A 25581-nucleotide genomic window follows, 5' to 3' on the forward strand; every position below is an offset into this window, starting at 1 on the left:
ATCTAATGGCTAAAGTTCAGGGGCATCTTTGTTGCAAATTAAAGTACAAGGGGGTCTTTGTCACTGACCCATAATACAAGGGGGTCTTTGTAATTTGCCCTTTTTTTAATTTATGGTCAGTTTCCTTCTAGAGGACATATAATAACCAAGATTTGGTTCTTCAGCACAAATGAGAGACTAGTTCACTAGGCCCCATTTGGTGTGTCTTTTCGCATAGGCTATTGGCTTTTTAGAAGCCTAGCAGCCCATGTTTTCGTCTTTTCCTGTTTTGGTTGGAAAAAGATTTAACCGCCAAAAACTGCAGCCTCGGAAAAAACGCAGAAAGCCCATTTCAGGTCAGCCAGAAGATCTTCTAAAAGCTCACAACATCTTTTGACTATCAGGTCAGCCAGAAGATCTTCTAAAAAAATACTTGCCAAACAACCATCTGATTTACTCACTAATTTGAGGGTTTAGGCCAAATTACAGCTCACAAGAGCTGCAAAATTCAAAAGGGTCACTTAAACCTCGTAAACAAAGCAAAATGGTGTAATAATTTCCACAAAACGCTCAGCATGACATATATCAACATAGAAAGGGTGCATTCTAGCTTGTCTCGGTGCTGGGAACTGAAGCTCCACTGCCCATTAAGTAAATAGATTAGAATAGCTAGCCTTTTAGTATTTTCTCCATTCCGACTGTCATCTCTCATATCCACTTCTCTGCTTTGTTAGTCCTTCAGAAAGGCCCAACGCAGGCCCCTACACACTCTTAAAAATATCTCTCGAACTCTCTCTCTCCCTTCACCCCCACCCACCCACTTCCACACCTACATTCACACTCCCATGTGAAAATCACGTGCACTGAGCTAGATCTGACCTCCATGACTCCTCCCCACCCACACTTAACTCTTTCCTCATGCAAATGAGAGGGGGCCAACCCACCGATCACTCTCCGATTGGAAAATTGATGCATCATGTATCATTTCTGACAACAGTGGATGCAATTGAGGGACATACCCGTAATAGTTGGGAAGTTTCATGGTTGTCTAAGGTCATTGCAGATGGAAATTAAATTTGCCACCAAAAATAGATGCCTACCTTTGAAATATCTTTATTCCAAAATGGCAAAACTATCCCCCATAAGGTCGACTGGTAAATTTCTTAAATTGGTACATGTTTGTCTTTGATGGAAAAGGAAGGAATGTGGTTGCACAGTTGTGCATGGGAAATGTGAAATCTCTCTTTCTTAGACCTTCTTTTACCATCCTCTTTTTTAGTTTATTTCTGCTTTCTTTGGCTACTTGTTGAAGGGGCCAGCAGGTTTCGTTCGGTATCTGGTACACAAACTCACTTCCACAGTGAAAGGAATACGCCTAACTTACTAACTGGCAATTGGGGCTTTGTCACTTCAAGTTTGGCTTGTATAGTTCCATTAACAAAAGAACCCAAAAAGGAGAACTGAAAGAAAATTCCTGTACTCCCCTCCACCCAAGTAGACAGTCTTCTTACGGAGTCTCACTACTGAAGATGGGATTGACTAGCCGTCCAAACCTTCCCTTTAAATACTCCCCAACCTTTCATTCTCTTGGCCCTTCCATACCTCTCCCTTTCTTAGCTTCACTAGTAAACAACCCAGTAAGAGCTCTGCCTCTACTGTTCTCCTACTATCTTCCTGCAAGAAAATATGAATTCACCACCTCTTGGTTTCCTTCGATCAAACAACACTATACTGCTAAGATGTCTCCTGGTCCTGTTGTTGAGCTGTATCACTGCCAGAACCAACGTTTCCTCCAACCTTCATTCAACCATTCCAACTGTCTTAGGCTCGGATTCCTCCAACATCCTTTCCTCACTCAAAGCATTGACTCTTGATGGGTATTTCAGCTTTGATGACCTTCACCATGCAGCCAGAGACTTTGGCAACCAATACAATTTCCTGCCATCAGCAATTCTACGTCCAAAGTCTGTTTCAGATATTGCCACAACTATAAAGCATGTCTTGCAACTGGGTCCCAGCTCAAAGCTTACAGTTGCAGCCAGAGGCCATGGCCATTCAACCCAAGGCCAGGCTCAAGCCCACAAAGGTATAGTCATCAACATGGAGTCGCTTCAGAGACGAAAAATGAAGGTTCACGCTGGAAAGCTCCCGTTTGTAGATGTTTCTGGCGGAGAACTGTGGATAGATATTCTGCATGAGACCCTTAGACATGGGCTTGCACCGAAATCTTGGACAGACTACCTCCATCTCACCGTCGGCGGCACCTTGTCCAATGCTGGGATAAGTGGGCAGGCGTTCCGGCATGGGCCCCAGATCAGTAATGTCTACCAGCTGGAGGTCGTTACAGGTTTGTCTCAACAAATAAAAAAAAAAAAAAAGGCAGACAAATGCAAGTTGTAACTTGTTCTTAGAATCAATATGTTTGACTCCAAACTCTGCCTGCAGGAAAAGGAGAAGTGGTAAGCTGTTCTGAGAATCAAAATGAAGACCTCTTTTACGGTGTTCTGGGGGGACTAGGCCAGTTCGGGATCATCACCCGAGCTACAATTGCCCTTGAACCTGCACCTAAAATGGTAACAGCTGAATATCCTTTCTCCTGAAAGGTGTGCATGCAGAAAGAATATTCGAATATGGCTATTTTTGTTAACACAGTTTATCACTTTCGACAGGTTAAATGGATTAGAGTTCTCTATTCCGACTTCTCTATATTTGTCAAGGACCAGGAGTATCTAATTTCCGCTGAGAATACATTCGACTATATTGAAGGTTTCGTAATAATAAACAGAACGGGTCTCCTAAATAACTGGAGATCTTCCTTTAATCCCCAAGACTCACTTCAAGCCAGCCGATTCAACTCCGATGGGAGAACTCTGTTCTGCCTGGAAATGACCAAAAACTTCAACCCAGATGAGACTGATGCCATGAACCAGGTAAGAAATGGAACCCCGCATCATATACTCCAGAAAAAACATGCAGAATGAATGCTTATCTCATCTGATCATCATCTCTTCCCCATGCCCTCTGGTTGCAGGAAGTTGAGAGCCTGTTGTCTCAGCTGAATTACATTCCGTCAACACTTTTCGTGTCAGAAGTCTCATACCTTGAGTTCCTAGACAGAGTGCATGTGTCAGAGCTAAAACTGCAATCAAAAGGGCTGTGGGAAGTTCCACACCCATGGCTCAATCTTCTCATCCCCAGAAGCAAAATCCAGGAATTCGCTGCTGAGGTGTTTGGCAACATTCTTACAGACACAAGCAATGGTCCCGTCCTCATCTATCCGCTTAACAGATCCAAGTACTAACTATACACGAATCATTAATTCACGAAAAGCCATAATTAAATTCCAGATTTCTAACCTGCTGCTGCTACTTCTTTCCTCCCCTTTTTGCAGGTGGAACAACAGAACATCTACAGTTATTCCAAACGAAGATATTTTCTACCTAGTAGCGTTTCTTTCCTCTGCAGCACCTTCTTCTACAAGGATGGAGGGCTTAGAGCACATTTTGTTTCAGCACAGGAGAATTCTAGATTTCTGTGAAGCAACCCAAAATGGGATGAAGCAGTATCTGCCCCATTACACCATTCAGGAAGAGTGGCGAGCCCACTTTGGCCCTCGTTGGGAAGTCTTTGCACAGAGGAAATCTGCTTACGACCCTTTAGCAATTCTTGCTCCCGGCCAGAAAATATTCAAAAAGGCTACCAACTTCTCGTAACACAGGCCTACGGCACTTGAATAGGTAGATCCAAGTGTAAATTTAATAAATCAAATTCATACTTTCTTTCCCGGGTCCCTACGACAATTGTAGTCTTGTAAGCAAAGAGGAGAGACCGTGGGACTACTGCTTGGCATTTTGTTCACAAGTTGCATGGACCAAATTTTCAAATATGAAATTAGTTATTTGACCTTCAACAGGATCAAAAAGCATCCAAACTTGTAAATTGTTGCTTACAAAATAAGTTGACCTTTCAAAGCATACAGGACTCTAAAATTGACGCTCCCTAAGGCTATTGACCTCAACTTTCTGTCTCTTACCAAACCAAACACAGCCTAACGTCTCCAGAGAACAAATGTAATACAATCTGTTGCATTAGCTTACCAAGAAGTTGTAACAGAAAAATTTTAGGACGATTTAAGCAAACCGAATTTATATAATCATGTAATATAAGTATACTTCCAAGGACAAAGGCAACAAAAAGCAGAAGTCATTAGACGACTGAAATCTGACAATTGCTTGCATGTTTTATATACAACAAAAACCAGAACTCACTGAACCTTGGTTAAATAAACAACAGCATCAACTCTCTTCTGTCTCGGAAGCATCTTTCCACCCTAGACCTGGCCTGCATATTTCTCCTTGTGGTTCTTCATAATCTCGGGCATCACGAAGAGAAGCTTCAAAATCAGTTGAATCAATTGCGACGGGAAGAAAGCTACTGATGTCATCTCGGGCTCCAAAGCCACCAGCTCGGATAACATCATCAGGCATTATGGAGGCCTCCATGTTTACTTCCCCCAGAGTATCCCCTTCCCCTAATGCAGCATTACCTGCAACACTGTCCTCAATTTCGGTATCCATCATGTTAATTTCAACATCTTTGACATCGGATAGGTTTCTTGGGGCATCTTCCACATTCATCTCTTGATCATCAGATTCTACTACTTCATTTTGCATGCCGTCTTTATTCTTATCTGATGCAGAAGTAGAAAAAAAGCCTTATAAAACAGTTAATAGTCGAGATAGATAGATAGATAGATAGATAGAGAGAGAGAGAGAGAGAGAGAGATGATAAAGATGATAATCTTATCGAGGTTTCACCACAAGAGACAAAAAAATGCCTAAATCAAAACTAACCCCCTGTTTTATATATTGAAGCGCATTTCATGAAATTATAAAACAAAGCAAAATCGTGGATTTTAATTTTAACAAGTAATAATAAAGAGATTACACCTTTTGACTGTCAAACTTACTAGCTAGAACTTAGAAGCACCAAAACCCTTGATATAGTGCAAAACAAAGCCATCAAAGATTTCTAAAATGACAAATATGTTAAAGATAATAACCAAAATTTTTCCTGCAACTAAATTAAAAATTAAAAAAGAGTTTGTTTAAGCTTGATGTGATGATAAAGTATTTCTCAAACTAATATATCAAATATTATAGTGATAGAACTACGTAAGCCTCATAGCAATTGGGGCAGGGACCTCATACGTGCCTGCTTTGATGCATTATCTTAGAGCCCTACTTAAAGGTTATTTCAAGGAATTTTCTCAAACTCCACTTCAATTAAAATCACAGGCCTTCCAACATAGATCAAATCATCTTTACAAGAAAGTAAAGATCTAACAATAAGACAAATATGGCTGTTTTGATTTCCAACACATCCTCAAATTCAGGTGGAGATGAAGGCGCTGACACGGAAGTAGGCCTCCAGTGTGCAATGCCCCCTTCCTAAAGTTTTAAAAGACATACAGTCTTACTATTGGTATATGAGATCAATCCTCTTAAAAACATTGAGATATCTTACTTCACCCCCCCCCCCAAATACTGATCATACACAATCAATAATCTAAGGGTCTGTTTGGTTTGCAGCCAGAATCAGAATTGAAATCCTTTAGAATCGGAACCAGAATGGTCTATTCCCATAACCTGTTTGGTTCAGATGGGAATTGGAATTGGAATCAGCTGGAATGGGATCTCATTCCCAAGGGAGGAGGGAATGGTCATTCCCTCAAATGGGGGAATGCCATTCCACCAGGAATAGGAATGGGATTCTTATTCCGCTCAACCAAACGGTTGGAACAAGAATGGGCCATTCTGATTCCGATTCCAGACTCCTATTCCCACGATCCAAATGGGCCCTAAATTTTGTATAAGGTCCCTTCATACCATCCACTGACCTGCAAGATAATTTTTTATTTAAATAAGAGAGGGACTTCTCTATTTCCACCCCTCGCTCTTTGTTTTAAGAAGGGATAGAGACAAGAGAGCGAGGGTTCGAGTTTTCAGTGCTCACAACAAAGTTTGTTTTGGAGGATGGGATTAGAGAACAAGACTTTTTTTTTTGAGAGAGAGAAGAGAGCGAAAGATTTTCTCTTGCAAATGGGCCTCCCACTCTTGGCAAAACTGTTTGAAGACAAAGATCAAAAGAGTTGGACATAAAGCTGCAGAATTTAGTGAATCAGCAAGAAAAAGGTAAAAAAAGGGTGTTGTAGTAATCTCACAGCTATGTAACAGAAGAGAGAAGGAAGAAGAGGGGTTTAGAAGAGGAGCTGATCGTGGGTGTTAGTGTCGAGTATGTAGGGGTATTTCTGTCTTTGTGCTTATGGTTAGGTGTTGATATGTAAGTTTATGTTAGATCTAATGTCCCTAACTTAAGTAGGGGCACGTGACTTTTCCACAATATTTTAGTAATATAAAACAGATCTAGCCAAATGGGAGGGTTGATTTTTCTCTCATTCGAAGACCTTTTCCTCCTTGTCCTCTCTTCTACTCTTCTCCTTTCTCTCTTCTCTCTTTTCCTTGACTGTTATCAGTCTAACAGGCAGGCCGAACTCTAATATGGTATCAGAGCTAAACTGAGCAAATTGGATCTGCCCAGACTTCTGTTCTCTGCGCACCCAGTCTAGAGTTTTCTCTTGCTTTCTTCGCCATCAGTTGGAGATAAGGGAAAGGGATGAAAAGGAGTGATCGCCCTCTTCCCTTGGAAGTTTCTATGCCTCCAGTTATGGTGTTTGTGGTTGGTTGCTGCGTTTTCTAAGAAGCCCTCCCCTAATTGATGAAGAGAAGAGGGCTGATTCGTGTGGTGCAGTGAGTGCTTTGTATGGTCTGATTTTTGAGTGATCAGGTAAGAGGTTCTATGCATTTTCTTGGTGTGAATTAAATGATAAGTTTGTTTCAGGTGGTATGGTGGGATTTCAGATTTTAGTGTGCTACAGTTTGTACAGTTTTCAGTGTGATTCGAAGGGGAAGTGTTCCTCAAACAGTGTGGTAAAGTTTCAGGTAATCGTGAGGTAGGGGTTGTGCTGTAAAGAGTGCAGTTTGCTGAAATCAGTGTGTAGTGTGGTCTAGTGTGCCGAATTCAGCCATACCAGAATTCAGCAATGGGAGACAGTAGTGATAGCAAGACTAGTGTGATAGTTCCTACTAACTACATGAATGTTCAAATGACCTCCATTAAGCCGAATGGAGAAAATTATGTACCTTAGGCTAAATCTGTAGAAGTCTTTCTTAAGGCAAAGAAGAAGGTGAAACACATAAGGGACGAAAAACCCTCCACCAATTCTCATGAGTATGATGATTGGGAGCAAGCAGATGCACAGATTATCACATGGTTATGGAATAGTATGGAACCCAAGATTAGTGTAAATTTCATGTTTCTTGATACTGCCAAAGAAGTGTAGGACCATGCTAAGAAACTATATTCGGGCCAAGACAATACAACCAAAGTATATCAGTTGTATCAGGAATACTTTAATCTACAACAAGGTAATCAGAGTCTTGAGGAGTACTATGCTAGTATGAGAAGCATTCGTAATGAATTGAATGTTTATCAACCCCTCACCTCTGATGTCAAAATTCAGCAACAGAGGGAACAACTTGATGTAACTCGATTTTTTGTGGGACTGAAATCTGAGTATGAACCAGTACAGGATCAGATACTAGGAGGGTCAACTCTCCCTTCCTTAGAAGAGATGTTTGCTCGACTTAGGAGGATTTTCATTGGATCTACCGAGAATCCTAATGTTTCCGATAAATCAGCCTTTGTAGTATCTAGACGCCGTGGTGTTAGAAGTGGTGCTCGGAGAGCTCAGTCTGGCCGTAGTGGCAGCAGTGGACCAGCATATGGCCGGAGTGGTGGTAGTGGACCTACATATAACCGTGGTGGTGGTCGTACTGGAGGTCGAGATTCAGGGGGAGCCCGTGGCAGAGGACGTAGTTCGGATCCGAGGAGGTGTAGACATTGTGGTATGGATGGACATACCATTAATTATTGCTATGACTTGTATGGTCCACCCTCAACTTGGGCCAATCATGCCATGACTAGTGACAGTAGCTTCAGACAGGAGAGTCATTCAGCTGATCAGATATCTTCTACATCCACAGATGTTACTGGGAAGGAGATGATGAGTGTTCCCCATGATGAGTATGAGAGGTTTGTTCAGGACACATCTCATCAGAACACGGCCACTCTCGCACACTTAGGTATGGCTTGTCTGGCATCCACACCCAATCCCTGGATTATTGATTCTGGAGCCTCCGATCACATGACTGGAACTCCAGGTGTGTTAATGGTTCCACATCTCTCATTGCCTAACATCACAATCTGTTACCCAATCTTCCCTCTCTCATTGCCCAACATTCTAGCATCCACAGCCAATCTTCCCTCTCTCATTGCCCAACATCACAATCTGTTACCCTTGCTAATGGTTCCACATCTTCCATTTGTAGTGTTGGAAATGTTAACATGGACCCTGTATCCTTATCCTTAATTTTGTATGTCCCTAAATTTCCTTTTAATCTTATGTCAGTTAGTAAGTTGACCAAGTCTCTTAATTGCTCCATTACCTTTTACCCCTCTTCATGTGTTTTTCAAGATCTCAAGACGGGGATGAAGATTGATGGAGGGCATGAAGTTGGTGGATTGTATTATCTTGATGGTGGTGGAAGTACATCAACAGCTCTGCAATCATCTCTTTCTCCTCTCCAGTGGCACTAGATTTGGTCATCCTTCACTGAAAGTTTTGAAGTCTTTGGTTCCTTCATTGAGTCATCTGTCTGTTTTGGATTGTGATTGTGTCAGTTGGGGAAACATCATCGTGTTCCGTTTAGTCCTAGAGTTGATAACCATTTGTCGTGTCATTTTTCTTTGGTTCATTCAGATGTTTGAGATCCTTATAAAGTAACGTCATACAATGGATATAAATATTTTGTCATTTTTGTTGATGATTATTCAAGGATGACGTGGCTCTATTTAATGAAAGAAAGAAGTGAATTGTCTACCATTTTCCAAAAATTTTATGCTGAGATTCGCAACCAATTTGGTGTTCACATTAAAATTTTTCGTTCCAATAATGGCAGTGAATATTTCTCTTCATCGTTTTAAGAATACCTAGACCAACATGGCATTATCCATCAGACTTCGTGTACCTACACCCCACAACAAAACAGGCTGGCTGAGAGAAAGAACTATCATCTTTTGGAAACAGCTCGATCCCTCATGCATCACATGAATGTCCCCAAATCTTTTTGGAGTGATGCAGTGCTTACTTCTTGCTTCTTGATTAAATGGATGCCCACGTCTATACTTGATGGTCATTCTCCATTCACCACATTGCTTTCCTACCTTGTCTCCGTTTCCCCTTTCTCCTCGGGTTTTTGGGTGTGTTTGCTTCGTTCATAATCTGGGGCCAGGAAAGCACAAGTTAGATGCACGATCTATTAAGTGCATCTTCCTTGGCTATTCCCGGACTCAGAAAGGGTATAAGTGTTATCATCCCAGCACTCGACTCCTTTGTGTGTGCTGATGTTACCTTCTTTGAGTCTACTCCATTTTTCTTGGGATCCGGTGATGTTTCTTCCTCTTCATCACCTCCTCCCCTTCCTCTTCCAATTGTGGATTCTGTTCCTCTTGTTCCAACCGTGACCAAGTCCTTGCCTCCAGTGCCACCACCTGTTGAACGACCACCTATCCATCACGTGTATACTCATCGCCAACATGTATCGGCTCCTCCTCCAGCTCCATCATCGTCGATAGATCCGGTAGTTGGTCCCACACCAACACCAACCCCAGTATCTGATCTTGATCTTCCCATTGCCGTGCAGAAAGGTAAACGCAGTTGTACCCTTCATCCTATTTCTAATTATGTTTCACTGACTCACCTTTCCGCTTCCCATCGCCAGTTTATCTCTTTGTTATCCTCTGTTGTTATCCCTAAGGATGTCCAGGAAGCCCTTGCCTCTCCAGGATGGTGTCGTGCGATGGAAGAACTCTCAGCTCTGGCCCATAATCATACATGGGAACTCACCACTCTTCCTCCTGGTAAGCAAGCTGTTGGTTGTAAGTGGGTTTATACGGTTAAGTACTTACCTGATAGTAGTGTAGAGCGGCTGAAAGCTAGACTGGTTGCCAAAGGGTATTCCCAAACCTATGGTATTGATTACATAGACTTTCTCCCCGGTTGCTAAGATTGGTTCAGTCCGTGTTGTGGTTTCTCTTGCTGCGATGTATGAGTGGACCCTCTATCAGCTTGATATCAAGAATGCCTTCTTGCATGGTGATCTGCTCGAGGAGGTCTATATGGAGCAACCACCGGGTTTTGTTGCTCAGGGGGGGGATGGTAAGGTGTGCCGACTACTGAAGGTCATTTATGGGCTTAAACAGTCTCCTCGAGCATAGTTTGGCAGATTTAGTGAGGTGGTAAATAAGTTTGGTATGAAATAGTGCCAAGTTGACCATTTAGTCTTCAGTCATGACTCTCGAGCAGAGAAGATCCTATTGGTGGTGTATGTAGATGATATTGTCATTACTGGAAATGATAAAATGGGCATTGACAGGTTGAAGACTTCTTTGCAGGAACATTTTCAGACAAAGGACCTTGGTAAATTGAAGTATTTCTTGGGGATAGAAGTAGCAAGGTCTAAGCATGGTATTAACTTGTGTCAGAGGAAATATGTTCTTGATTTGCTTGAAGAAACAGGTTTGTTAGGTGCTAAACCAACTGAAACACCTAAGGAAACAAACACTAAGCTGAGTGGTGATATGGGTGAAGTGTTTGAAGACCCTGGTAGATACCAGCGGCTGGTAGGTAAACTGAACTACCTAACCATCACTCGGCCAAACATTTCATTCACAGTTAGTGTGGTAAGTCAGTTCATGCAGAAACCTCTGGTTCCACATTGGGATGCAATTCTAAGGATTGTGAGACATTTAAAGGGGGCTCCTAGTCGTGGTTTGATATACGAAAGTGGTGGAAAACTTGAAATAGAAGGATATACTTATGCTGATTGGGTCGGTTTTGTATCTGATAGGAGATCTACCACTGGCTATTGCACTTTACTTGGGGATAATTTGGTGACATGGAAAAGCAAGAAGCAGACAGTTGTGGCAAGAAGCAATGCAGAGGCAAAATATAGAGCTATAGCACATACTACTTGTGAATTAGTGTGGCTAAGGAACTTTTTACAGGAGATGGGATACACTGTTGATATTCCGATGAAGCTCTATTATGACAATTAGGCTGCAGTTCATATTTCCTCTAATCCGGTGTTTCATGAGAGAACCAAGCACATAGAGGTTGACTGTCACTTTGTTAGAGAAAAGGTGTTGAGTGGAGTGATAGACATTGCATATGTCAACACAGGGAACCAGTGGGCAGATTTGTTTACTAAAGAACTAAGTCGGGGTAGAGTGGACTACATATGTAATAAGCTGGGATTATATGATATATACTCTCCAGCTTGATGGGGAGTGTTAGTGTCGAGTATGTAGGGATATTTCTGCCTTTGTGCTTATGGTTAGGCACTGATGTGTAAGTTTATGTTAGATCTAATGTCCCTAACTTAAGTAGGGGCACATGTAACTTTTCCACAATAGTCAACTAACACATCTTCTCTTCCATATTCTTACCACACATTCCAGGAGGGAGAGACGTATGAACCTCTTCATGAAGGTCCCCAATCAAGAAGGCTCTTTTGACATCTAACTGACATAGCAACCAATAAAAGTAAGCAAGAAGGATAATAGAACACAAACAAAGATCATCTTCAACACAAGAGAAAAAGTCTCCAAATAGTCAGCAATATTTCAACTGGGTATACCCCTTCACCACAAGGCAAGCTTTACATCTCTTAATGGACCCATCTGCATTGTACTTGATAGTATACACTCACCTACAACCATCTGGCTCCTTCCTCTAGCAAATCAGCAATGTCCCATATATGGTTCTTTTCTAATGCATCCATCTCAATCCTCATAGAATCACTCCATTCTGATTTGGATAAAGTTTTTGAGATAGACTGAGAAGAGATAGAGACTAAGAATGAAAAGCATGAAGGGCACAAAGGGCTATAAAAAAAGGTATTTTGAGATACAATGATTTGTAAACTTATGTTTACCTTTACAAACAGCAATGGGGAGGTCAAAGTCTGGAAATTCAGGTTGTGGAAGAGGTTGTGATGAAGGAGCAACATGTCCATGCCTATTCCAGTGATGTTACTAATAGACCCATACCCTCTGGATGTTAGATAGTCCCATAACTAAAGTAGGCTCCATTGGGGGAAGGAGAAGTAATAGGAACCTCAGCTAAGGTGAAGGAGGGACAATAGGAGACTCAACAAGAGGTGAAGGTGACACAAGAGAGGGGGCAACTAGGGGAGGAAAGGGGTATTAAATAATTCATAATCCCCCCAGATAAAACCAATTGATAGGGGATAAACTCGGCAAAAGTAACATCCATGGAAACAAAACAAGTGTCACAACCAAGATCATAGCAACAATTAACCAAGGAGAATGCACTTTCAAGCTTTGAGTTCAAATTTATGTTGTTGTGAACTATGAATATGAACAAAAACACATACAACCAAATACACAGAGGAATGGAGAATAATTTTATGTCTAGGTAAAGAAAATTGAGAGGAGCTTTGGAACCAAAAACCCAAAGATGGCATGTGATTAATCAAGTACGTTGTAATAAGAATAGCATATTTCTAGCCATCTCAACAATATGATGGCTTCCACACATTAGAGTGAACAACATCAAAAGGAAATTTAGATGTTTAATTTCTTGAAGAATAAGTGCTTCTATAATGCTTTGCAAGTTGAAATGACTAACAATGAAAAGTAGACAAACTAACACCCTTAAATAATTTTCTAAGTAAAAGACAACACAAAAGACAAGTGACCTGACTGAAAAAGACAAGACACAACATGATTGTGAGACTCGACATAGTGGATCCCATTCGCCTAGCACATCTAACAAGTAGATCCCATTCTCCTCATGGCCACTCCCAATCACCTTCTGAGACTCTAGGTCCTGAAATAGACTATAAGAAGAAAAAAGAAGAAAAAGGTCACACGATAGTTTAAGGATTTAGTTAGGCTACTAACCGAAGGAAGGTTTGTATTTAGCTTAGGTACATGGAGGATAAAAAGCAGCAAGGTAAGGGTTTCAATGGATCTAATGTCTCACTTTACAAAAATGGGAGCATGAGATCCATGAATCCATTTGCGAGTGAAATTTTATCACAGCCAAGGAGAAGTTGATAGGTAGTAAAAAAAGGTAAGACATGCTAGTCATGTGATCAAAAGCACCAAAATCTATAATCCAAGGAATACTACAATTACCTAAAATGGTTGCATGATTAGCATATGCACAAGTACTCAAGTGGGCAAAGCCAATAGATGCTTAGTTGCCTATGGGTGTGGGTGCTGAACTGGATGCCATTGTAGTCTCCAAATGATTTAGAATTCTACCATACTTCTCAAACTCTGCTCTAACAGGCGCCAACTACTCCTTAGTAGGTTTGTCTTCAACTGAGCCCTCATTACTCTCTAGTACTGTAGCTACATTAGCATTCCCAACCTTCTTATTATTGTTATTTCTAAATCTTGTTTGCATAGCTGAGGATGTAGTTTCTAGCAAGTCTCCTTATAGTATGCTTCAGTTTCTTGCAGAATTCAGACACTTCTTTCTGCTCATCTTTTGCATTTGCCTTTACCCTAGCATGTGCATAAATCTCTACAAATGCTCCCTAAACCTGTACCCGTCTCCTAATCTCCTCACTACTAACCATAGAGTATCCTTAGCCAGAATGTTCTGCCAAATGATACCATATTCCTGATTAAGTCAAGAACTTGAAAACCGTATTTCTCTACACAAGTTCCCTCCTCCATATCTTTAGTACTCTACCAGACAACAATCTCTAATAGATCAATCCCCTACCACAAGGATTTTAGCATAATAGAGTAATAGACAGCCAAAGCTTCTCCCCCTATCTAAGACTGTTAACTTCACCTTCTTGTATGCCCTACCAACATTCATCTTCTAGGAGTAAGTTCCAGTCACACTATCCCATATCTCCTTGGCTGAACCCATCCATAGATAACATTGACTGATATGTGGTTGCATAGAGTTCACATGCTATCCAATAACTGTGTAACACTCCTGCATCGACTTCTCATATGTGGGATCTTCCTCCTTTGGCTTGTTCTTACTTCCAAAAACATATCCCAGTTTTCCTCTTCTGCAAACATACATGCATATAAACTGAGATCAAGTTGGATAATTAGTCCCATCCAGCTTAATTGTAGTCACAGCATTCAAAAGAGTGTCTACAAACCCTGTTGTACCAATCCCTGACTCCATGTACTGTTTCCCTTCAGCTTCAGATTTCTCCATTGATCTAAATTCTCAACTCGAAGGTCACTGCAAACAAGAAGAGGATATAACAGCCCTAAAACCACTGGCCTACAGTCGGTTCAACACACAGATGCTAGGATTTCAACAACCCTGTAACCCGAGAGCAAGGAAAAAAATGCAGCCACTCCTTCTAGGGATTCCAGAAACCTCTCCAATGTGGATTGGTCTTAATAAAGCTGCAAATAGGATCTAAAAAACCCTAAGCACCAGCTTCAAACATGGAACACCCTGGTTACTCCGAATCAAGGTAAGCCTCCTCGTCTCCAATTAGTTCTATTTTTTGGGCAGCACTCTCCAAATTCAATTCTGGGTTTCCAAGCAGCATTCAATGGTTTCCAAAAACCTTTACCAATTGGGCAGCAATGATAGGGATTGTCAACACATAATTCATCCATACACACTGTTGACCCGAGTGTGTATGGGATTAGAAAGAAGAGAAAAAAAAAAAGGGCCAAGTGCTTTGATACCAAGTTGGCAATCAAAGCTATAAAACTTAGCAAATCAGCAAGAAAAAAGGTAAAAGAGGGTGCTATGGTTAGTTCACAGTAGTTATGTAATAGAAGAAGAGAGAAAAAGAGAGAAGGAAGAAGGGTTTAGAAGAGGAAATGATCGTGGGGTCTAATGAGTCCCCAACTTTTATAGTTTTGAAATAGAAGAAAGAAATTACACCAAAGGCCCTTGTGAGGTGGCCAGAACTTATAAGAGTCACCTGACCACTCATGTGACTACTTAAAAGACTAAATAATAATTAAAAAGAAAAGTCCATTTGGGCCCAATAAGAAAAGGATAAAATGTCCAAACCAACTGATAAACGAAAAGTTTAGGAGGAAACAAGATGCTTCTCAATTTCTCGTCTAAGACTTAAGCAGTCAAGCTCTGCACTTGGGAAAGTCATGGCTTAACAGTGTTTCTTTCACTTTGGACTCCAATGGGAAGTCTCAAGTAACAGAGGAGAAGATTTGGCCACTAATGGATATGGGTTTTTGGAGTCCCCCCTGATGTAGGACCAGCTCAGTTCTAGTCCTTAGAGAATGTTGAATGGCCTTCATGGATCAGAATTTTATGGTTGTCGATGGCTGTAATGGCTTCTTAAAGGAATAAGAGAGAAAATAGGGAGAGAAAGAAGAGAGAAAATACCTGGAATCACTCACTTGGTGCCTAGAATCACTCTAGGGCATGGGAATCACTCACCATAGCTAGGCATAAGCTGAAGAAAACTCAATATACTTCATTGTTTTTTGTGTAAAACGTCCATACATATTTGTGAAAGATGTCCAGTCGAACTGAGAACAGAGATAGAAAAGAGAGAAGGGAGAGAAGAAGAAGAGAAAAGTGTCGAACTGAGAAGACATAGTCTAACCCAGTAGACCATCTATTTAAATTTAACAAAATAGTATACAAAGATAGAAATGCCCCTGCATATGTATGAGACATATAACTAACAGATTACTTAGATGGAAAAGACTAGAATACCCCTCTTTAGTCAACTCTTGTGCTTATCACACCATTGAGGACTTTTTCCCTTACAAAATGGCAATCTACCTCTTTGTGTTTTGTTCTCTCGTAAAAAACTGGGTTGGATGAGATGTGAATTGCAGCCTAGTAGTTGCCACAGTATAGCTTCGTGGGTTTTCTTATTGAGAACCCAATTTCCTACAATAGATTCTTCCACCACACTAGCTCACATGTAGTGTGTGCCATGGCCCCGTATTCTACTTCCGCACTGCTCCTTGCTACCATAGTCTGCTTCTTGCTCTTCCATGTCACAAGATTTCCTCCAAGAAAGGTGCAATAACTGGTAGTGGATCTCCTATCCGATACAAAGCCAGCCCAATTTGCGTCAATGTAGCCAACTATTTCAAGATCACCTGGCTTGTACAGTAACCCACGACCTGGAGCCCCCTTCAAATACCGCACAATCCTAAGAACTATATCCCATTGAGGCACTCGAGGACTCTGCATAAACTGGCTTACGATACTGACAGCAAATGAGATATCAGGCCTAGTGATAGATAATTCAGTTTTCCCACTAGCCTTCTATACCTTCCAAGATTATCAAATAATTCACTTGTATCACTTCCCAACTTCACATTCAGTTCCATGGGAGTTTCAGCTGGTTTAGCACCTAGTAGTCATGTTTCTTCCAATAGGTCAAGAACATATTTCCACTGACAAAGTTTTATGCCTTGCTTTGATCTAGCAACTTCTATACCTAGGAAATACTTCAACTTTCAAAGATCTTTTGTCTGAAAGTGATCTTGTAGAAATGTCTTCAATCTATCAATCCCAATTCTATCACTGCCAGTTATGACTATGTCGTCCACATAAACTATTAGCAAGATCTTCCCAGCCTCAAAGTCATAGCTAAATACTGAGTGGTCAACTTGACATTGTCTCATTCCAAACTCCTTCACCACTTCACTAAATTTGCCAAACCAAGAACGGGGAGACTGTTTGAACCCATAGATCGCCTTCTTGATCTTACACACCTTACCATCCTCCCCCTGAGTAACAAATCCTGGTGGTTGCTCCATGTACACTTCCTTTAGAAGATCACCATGGAGAAAGGCATTTTAATATCAAGCTGAAATAGAGGCCAATCATGCATGACAGCTAAGGAAATCAAAACACGTACTGAGCCAACCTTCACAACAGGGGAAAAGGTTTCTACATAGTCTACACCATAAAGTTGAGAGTACCCTTTTGCAACTAAACGGGCTTTCAGGCATTCCACTCTCCCATCTGGTAGATACTTAACAGTATACACCCATTCACAACCAACAACATACTTACCTGGGGGAAGATTGGTGAGTTCCCACGTATGATATTGATGAAAAGCAGAGTGTAGAGAACACTGATGTGGGCCCCACTACAGTGGTCCCCACTGTGTTCGTAGGACAGCATGTGTAGTTATTTGTTTCAGTTATAGTAATGTCAGTTTGAGTCAGTTTGTTAATTCAGTTATTTATTTCAGCTTTTATTTACTTTATTTATTATGTAAGTACTAAGGGCAGATGTGTCCTTTCCATTATGTACTAAACATAACCTATAATTAATAAGAAAGTGGCGGCGGCAGATCTGTTAGAATCTGTCCCTCCTTTCAACCACTTGTGTTCTCCTGTTTCTCTTCTATTCTCTCTCCTTTCTCTCACTTTTCTTCTATTTTGTAAACCTAAAACCTATTAGGATTCAAGACTGATTATAGTCTTGATCTTCTACTTGGTATCAGAGCCTATCTAGGGCTTCTCATGTGTGTCTAGTCCATCCGACCACATGAGGACTAGCTAGGGCTGGAAGCTTTGAAGAAGTATTCAGTGGCTGAATCTTGGAGATTACCAGGAGAGGTTCGCAGCAGTTGAAGACTTGTCGCGGCTTGCAGAGAGTTGGTAATCAGGAAGAAGCAGCGAAGGTTAGGGTTCAGGTAACCCTAGAAGACAGTAAACTGAAGTACATAAGTAAGTTTTTTTATTGAGTTTCAGAGACTACAATCAGTCGAGATAGGTTGGACCTATCTAGAAGGAGGGGCCGAACTGTGTTCAAGTTTGTTTCTAGGGTTTGACTTGCTGAACTGTGTTTAAGTTTGTTTCTAGGGTTTGACTGTTGTGATAGAATGGTAGGATCCAAATAATGGACGCCATAAAGGTTGCGGAAAGGGTGGGCGAATTTCAAAAATTTCCAACCTTCTCTCAACTGGGAATCATATTCCCTAAATTTAGAATACAATATTCAAGGATCCTACTTGAACCATAATCAAACCAGATCTGTACCAAAAGATAAATGGGAGGAATATACCTGATCCGGAGAAGCAGTATCTCCCAAAGTTGGTGTTCACGCCCAAAGAATGCTCCAAGATCCGTTCCTGCTGAAGATGACACAGCTGTGAATGGAACAGAACCAGCAGGGTGCGTCCTACACACTGGATCCTTCACAAGAATCCTCTGGAAGTACTAAACACTGAATCCTTTTCAGTCTTTCTTGCAAGACTGATGTCAAGAACAGATTTCTTGACTTTCTTCTCTGCAAAGATCTAATCTTGCAATGGCAGATGGCGGCGGCAGGAGGAGATTTCCAAAAGAAAAAGGCTGAACTGCTTTTCTGTTTTTCTGGAGAGTATGAATCAGATCAGATCTAAATTCGCAGGAGGTATCATATACCTCTTCAAGGTGGTTCGAAATCTCCTCCTTTTTTTCTTGATTAAGAAACCTCCGTTTTAGGAGTTATCCCAATCCAAATCAGTATTTGGATAGGGGATAATCTTAATCCTTTCTGCAGATAGAGTTAGCTTACTCCTGATCTTATCAGGAGGTTACCAGATTCAAATCTAATTTGAATTTGGTCTCTTAGAGTGGATAAGGCTAAAAGGCCCAATCCTTTTACTAACTTTAATCTCAAATTCGCCCCATGGATGGGTGATCATATCAGCCCACCTCGAAATGGGCTTTTGGCCCATTAAGTGTTCAGTGTCTAATTACTTTCCAATCTGCTGCCCAGTTGGGCTTCTTTGTATGGCGTGGGACCCAAGCATTGATCTACACACCAGCCACATGGGTTCGGCCCAGCCTTTAATACAAGGCCCAGCCGAATTCACTGAAAAACTCAATGAACCCCTTGAATCCATCATATGGACCCTATGGGCCCAACACTTACATTAAGTGGTCCCTGGGCCAAGCCATCTTATAAAAACCCAGGGACTGTGGGCAGGTGCAAGATTAGCCCATCAGGTATTATCCTCAATGGTCTTACACTTAACCTCTCAGCCCTTAATGATCAAGCACTGCCCGACAAGAGAGGACCTCTCCCTCGGCTGCAAGGAACAGTGCCGCACTCTCCTCTCACATGGATCCCGGGAATTAAAACCATTTGCAAACAATTCGAAACCGAACATATATATATATAAATATATTAACTTTGCAAAACAAAATTCCAACGATTGAAATCAATTGCCGGCAGTTTGGTTTCCATCAGAGAGAGTGCATTCCCGATCATTACCCTTTGTCCGACAAAGTGGCTGATTCTGTCACTATGATCACCCACTCAGATGAATTCTCAAACTGCCCCAACATACCCAGGTTTTGATCCCCGCTAAGGATCTCACTGATTGGCATATCAAAGGCAGCCTGATCCAACACCTAATGAAATGTCATAATCGAGTCTAGGGGTCAGGTGTAACTTTCCAGTTTTGCCCATCTAACTCCAAGGTCCAGGGCAATACTGGAAATCTGGTCCGGTTCAAGGATTCAAGTAATCCCATACTGCATGTGCCTTGGGTCTTACCCTGATGGCTGAGACAGGCCATCCCAACACTTGGTGGCACACCAGTATCAGCCTTGGCAGGATAAATCTCCCCAGACTTATCCAACGGCTGTGAACATTTAAAACTAACATGAGTCTCTATAAATGTCCAGTTTTAGGGTTTTACACAGAATTAAACCAAACAACATGAATCAAACATGCACTTTATTTATTTCCACTAAACAACAAAAGTACATCAAATCAGATTGAAGCTAAGGGCATACAAAACTATCTAACATGTTGGGCCGAAACCCCCCCTCTCAGAGGTGATTAGTTTTAGGTTTCATATTGCCCTACGACAAGTCCCACTTGTGCGGACTGCTTGGAGAGTGCAGCTGAGCACTTATTTCAGACCTACAGTTGAAACCCAAATTTTGCTCTCGCAACAGTGGGCCCCACAGTAGTGATTTCAGAAAATAGCATCTCAGATTGACAAGCTGCCTGGTACTGTGCATGCTGATTGATTTCAGATCAGATTTGAGTTGATCCCTTGACTATACTGTGATAGGCGATTGATTTCAGATCAAATTTGGGTTGGTTTCAGACCAGATTTCGGATCAGATCATATCAGATTTGTGTTGGTTTCGGATCAGATTTCAGACCTGCTTGTTTGACTCTGTTTTGTGGTATAGTGGCTCTAACAGTTTGTAGCCACTGAATCTTGATCAAAAATGAAGTTTAAGGGTCAGGGAGAAAGTTGTTTTGGAAACCACAGCTATGGTAGTGTATCTGAAACTGGGTTTCAGATTACAACTGTGAGATTTGATGGGTCAAATTATTTGGAGTGGGCTCAATCAGCCATGATGGCTATTGGAGGAAGGGGAAAACTAGGTTACCTCTTGGGAAATGTGAAAGAAGCCAGTTTTTGTTATGGCATGGCTATGTAATTCTATGCAGTTACATATCAGCCGAAATTACTTGTGGGCAAAGACAGCCAAAGAGATATGGTATGTTGTGAAAGAAACATATTCCCAACCCCTTAATGTTGCCAGAGCCTATGAACTGAAGTGTGAGGTGAACAGCCTTAAATAAGGAGAGAAGTCAGTTTTTGTCTACTTCTCTACCTTGAAATCCTTGTAGCATGAGATTGACCATTTAGAGACCCTTGAGTGGGAGAGTCCCAAAGATGCACAGACTCACAGAAAGCAAGTCGAGACGAATAGGGTACTTGAGTTTCTGGCTGGTTTGAATTCAGAATATGACATTGTGCGACAACAAATATTGACAAGAGATAGTGTGACCCTTCCTCAAGCATACTCCCTAGTGCATAGTGAAGAGACCAAGAGGAAAGTCATGATGCAACCTCAACCCTCTTTCCCAGCCTTGACAGCTGTTAAACCTAAGCCAGGGGGTGACTCAGAAAGGGACCGGAACAAGGAAGATAAACGGGATCTGGTAATGTGAACATTGCAAGAAACCCAGGCACACAAAAGATACTTTTTGGAAGCTACATCCTCACTTGGTCCCAGCAAAATAAGGAATAAGAAGGGTAATGCTCATGTGGCCGTGAACACTGATTCAGCATCCTCATCAGGCACATCCCTAGAGACTTTAGCTGCTATTCGGGCTGCCCTCATACAGTTGGAAAAGGAAGTTGGGAGTTCAGCTCAGCCATCTCAGTCACCATCAGCTCCTGCCACATCTACATTTGCACATTTAGGTACTCGAGCCTCAGCTTACCATGCTTCAGCTCCAGGTAATACTGACCACTGCTGGGTCATAGATTCAGGTGCATCTGACCATATGACTAGCTTGCCATCTTTGTTCACTTCTTATCACTTGTCCTCTGGCCGAGATAGAGTATCCATTGCTGATGGCTCTCTTGTTCCCATTTCGGGCAAGGGGGACATCAAGCTATCAGATACTATCTCTTTATCTTCTGTCTTGCATGTTCCTAAGGTTGATACTAACCTGCTTTCAGTTAGTAGTATTACCAAACACATGAACTGTTCAGTAACCTTTTTCCCTGATCGATGTGTTTTTCAAGATTTGGAGACGAGGAAGGTGATTGGGACTGGTTGTGAGACGAACGGGATCTATTTGCTTGGAGAGAGTTCTCGTCGGGAGGAGTTAGTGGATAAGAAGTCTTTTGTTTCCCAGTCTGTGAGTTCGGTTATGCCATAGGTCATTTGTCTTTTAAGTCTTTGAGGAGTTTGTTTCCTGCTTTATTTGAGTCTGTAGAGTTATCAAAGTTGAGGTGTGAGAGTTGTGAATTTGCCAAACATTGTAGAACCTCTTATTCTTTAAGTAATAAAAGGAGTAATTCCTCTTTTGATATTGTGCATACTGATGTTTGGGGGCCATACCATATCTCTTCTATGGGTGGGTACAGATATTTTCTACTGTTTGTTGATGACCATACCCGTTTTTCTTGGGTCTATCTTATGCGTTCTCGGGATGAGGTTCCTGCTCTGACACAAAACTTCCATTAGATGGTTCTCACTCAGTTTGGGACCAAAATCAAAATCCTTAGATCTGATAATGCAAAGGAATACTTTACTTAACCATTGACCTCCTAGCTTCTTAGCCATGAAGTTATTCACCAGAACACTTGCCCTTATACACCACAACAGAACGGCGTTGCCGAAAGGAAGAATAGGCATATCTTGGAGGTGGCCAAAAGCATTATGTTTACCTCCAATGTACCTATTCGCTTATGGGGTGATGCTATCCTCACGACAGTTTATCTCATTAATCGAGTTCCTTCCCGAATTCTTGATATGAGAACCCCCTTTTCCCTTCTATACCCAGACGAGGATTTGTTCATTGTTCCCCTTAAAACCTTTGGTTGTACCTGTTTCGTTCAGCTTCTCGGGCCTCATCATTCCAAGTTTGAACCTAAGGCCTCCAAATGCATTTTCCTTGGTTATGCACAAACTCAAAAGAGTTATTGCTGCTATGATCCGGTTTTAGGGAAACAGTTTGTCTCCATGGATGTCACCTTCTTTGAGGAGACACCCTATTATCCTACGGTTTCTCCTCAGGGGGAGAGTAGTGAGAGTGGGGCTGTTTTGAGTTTCTTTCCTCAGGGGGAGAGCAGTGAGAGTGGAAGTGGGGCTGGTAGAAGTAGGGCTGTTTTGAGTGGGGTTGTTCCTTTACCTATTCTACTGGATAATGAAGGCTATAGTGGTGAGGGTGGTCCGAGGGAGCCGGAGTTGAGAGTCTATCACAGGCGATGCAAGCAGGTTGATCCTAGTCATCAGCAGTCCCGACCAGCTCCGATTCCTTCTGCGGCTCCAAATCCAGAGCCTACTGAGATACCTCTCACTGTTGCCACTTCCCCTCTTGTGGATGACCTTGATCTCCCTATTGCCATTCGCAAAGGGAAACGACATTGCACCACTTCTATAGCTCACAGCATCTCACAGTTCTTATCCTATGATCGTTTGTTTCCATCTTACCGGTCGTATCTCACTTCCATTGCCGATGTCCCTATTCCAAGAACAGTGCAAAAAGCCTTATTAGTTCCAGAATGGAAAGATGCAATGCAAGTCGAAATGGATGCCCTGTTGAAGAATAATACTTGGGCACTGGTTGACCCACCAAAAGGAAAGAAACCTGTGGGATGCAAATGGGTGTTCACTGTGAAGAATAATGCTGATGGTTCTAATGAAAGGTACAAAGCCCGGCTGGTTGCAAAGGGGTTCACTCAGACTTATGGTATAGACTACTTGGAGACCTTTGCCCCAGTAGCCAAGATGACCACCATCCGAGTTCTGTTATCCCTTGCAGCAAATCATTCTTGGCCCCCGTTTCAAATGGATGTTAAAAATGCCTTTCTGAATGGAGACTTACAGGAAGAGGTTTACATGCAGTTGCCTCCTGGATTCTATGATACAGAGACAAGTAAGAAGGTTTGCCGACTGAACAAGGCATTGTATGATTTGAAGCAGTCACCTAGAGCCTGATTTGATAAGTTCATATTAGCCCTTGGAAAGTTTGGTTATGTACAGGCCCAGTCAGATCATACACTATTCATCAAGAGGGTGGAGTCCTCTCTAACACTACTTGCAGTATATGTTGATGATATTGTGGTGACAAGAAATGATAGTCATGAGATTGAGTCCCTCAAACAGCTCCATCAAGAGTTTGAGGTGAAAGATCTTGGTGCACTACGGTACTTTTTGGGTATTGAGGTTGCTAGATCCAAGCAGGGGATTCTTATCTCTCAGAGAAAATATGTTCTAGATCTGTTGGCAGAAACTGGAAAGTTGGGTGTTAAGCCGGCTGATACACCCATCGAACAAAATCACATGATTAGTGCAGAGGGCGGGGAGCCTCTTGAAGACAAAGTTATGTTCCAACGGTTGGTTGGAAAGCTCCTATATCTCTGCCTCACTCGGCCAGATATCAGCTATGCAGTTAGTGTTGTTAGCCAGTACATGCACTCCCCTAGAACTTCTCATCTTCTTGCGGCAGAGAGAATATTAGCATACTTGAAGAGATGCCCGGGTAGAGGTATACTACTCAAGAACAAAGTCGAGGCTTTTGCTAGGAGGTAGTTCAAAATAGGATCAATACTTGTGGCATGCTTCAAAAATCACAAGGCCTTTTTGGTGCCTTTCCCCTCACATGTGCATCCATTGTAAGGCTAGTACTGAGACTGCAGCCCAATTACTAATTTCTTGTGCTTTTGTATCTTGTATATGAGAATAGTTTTCTTCTCTCTAGTTGCAGCTGGACTCCTCCACAAAACCTTGCTAAAATACAAACTTCCTGAGGCAGCTAAAGAAAAGGAGAAGAATCATGTGGAGAGCTACTAGAGTAGCTATTTTGTGGGTAGTTTGGGAAGATAGGAATAGTAGAATTTTCTAGGAAAAGGAAAAATCTAAAGCAGCCATCATTGAAAATGTTATTATGAAGGTAGGTTAGGTAGTTCCATTAGGTAAAAACCTTGGAGTTCTACAAGCATTATATAATGGATGATATTATTAGTGGTTGGTCAGTGATGGCAACCTCTTCTAATTGGAGGCCCACTTTGGTGTTGAGTGGACTCCTCCAATGTTCAACAGGCTTACATTGAACTTTGATGGTAATTTGAATGGCAAACCAGGTCCCTCTGGAATAGGTGGAGCACTCAGAAACCATGAAGGCAGATTGGTAGCTTTGTACTCAAGACCATTTGGCCATGTAGACTCTTTGAGGGCAGAAATACTAGCTCTTCAGCAAGGATTGAGGCAAATGGCTAGGATTCAGAAATTTTGAGGTTGAAGGTGACTGCTTGTTAGTTGCAAACTGGACGCAAATGGAAGGCTTGGGTCTGTGGAGTGGCAGACTACTTATGAGAGAAGTGAGGTACCAAGCAAATGATTTGAGTTTTAGTTTCAGATGGATTAGAAGATCTGCAAACTGTTTGGCTGATACCCTTGCCAAACAGGGGATTAATAGTGTTAAATTATTCTTGGCTTCCTTATAATGTATCTGCAAATCTATAAATGGCTGCATTGCTCTCTTGTATCTACTTTTAAAAAAGAGCAGCCCAGTGCACAAGGCTCCCACCAATACAGGGCCTGGGGAGGGACAGATGTGCGCAACCTTACCCTGCACATACAGAGAGGCTGTTTCCAAGATTTGAACCCTGGTCACCCAAGTCGCAATGGAGCTCCTCCCAATGCTTTCTTGTATCTCTTTTTGTTTGACTTCATTATTTAATGAGGTCCACATAATATGCCTAGAAGGAGAGAAATTTAAGAAAAAGGCTAACAGCACACCCTTGCACATCTCCACATTCACTCTCTTTTTAGTCATCATCATGAGGCCCAGGTTGAAAAGGCTAGCAACATCTTAATAATGTGTTTAACTGAAATCAAAGAGAAAAGAAAAACCACTATCAATTGCAAGACACAAATGAATAGGAAATTAGTAATTGGTAATAAGTATCTCCACTTGCA

General features: G+C 41.7%; 2 protein-coding genes across 4 annotated transcripts in view; one reads left to right on the forward strand and one right to left on the reverse strand.

Moving 5' to 3' along the window:
* Positions 1-1256: 1256 nt before the first annotated feature.
* LOC148872269 (cytokinin dehydrogenase 1-like) lies at positions 1257-3889 on the forward strand. The gene is made up of 5 exons (XM_088968237.1): positions 1257-2326; positions 2425-2552; positions 2649-2909; positions 3011-3273; positions 3371-3889. Exons 1-5 carry the CDS (start codon positions 1666-1668, stop codon positions 3690-3692), a joined length of 1635 nt encoding a protein of 544 aa, XP_088824363.1. The 5' UTR covers positions 1257-1665; the 3' UTR covers positions 3693-3889.
* A 208-nt stretch (positions 3890-4097) lies between these two features.
* Positions 4098-25581, reverse strand: part of LOC148872270 (uncharacterized) — a 59929-nt gene continuing 38445 nt past the window's right edge. For all 3 annotated transcript variants that reach the window (XM_088968238.1, XM_088968240.1, XM_088968239.1), the window contains one exon: positions 4098-4669. In XM_088968238.1, the coding sequence (XP_088824364.1) occupies positions 4275-4669 (395 nt within the window). In that variant the 3' untranslated portion in view covers positions 4098-4274. The remainder of the gene's footprint in view (positions 4670-25581) is intronic.

The sequence above is a fragment of the Nelumbo lutea genome, chromosome 2, assembly GCF_056320005.1.
Source record: "Nelumbo lutea isolate HS-2025 chromosome 2, American lotus-T2T, whole genome shotgun sequence".
NCBI classification, from domain to species: domain Eukaryota; kingdom Viridiplantae; phylum Streptophyta; class Magnoliopsida; order Proteales; family Nelumbonaceae; genus Nelumbo; species Nelumbo lutea.

Bases quoted from the DNA above. Each gene is read 5' to 3' on its own strand.
- LOC148872269 (XM_088968237.1), top strand. From the start codon at position 1,666: ATGAATTCACCACCTCTTGGTTTCCTTCGATCAAACAACACTATACTG. The intron at 2,553-2,648 runs GTAACAGCTGAA...CACTTTCGACAG, and splicing joins TTGAACCTGCACCTAAAATG to GTTAAATGGATTAGAGTTCT. The intron at 3,274-3,370 runs GTACTAACTATA...CCCTTTTTGCAG, and splicing joins TATCCGCTTAACAGATCCAA to GTGGAACAACAGAACATCTA.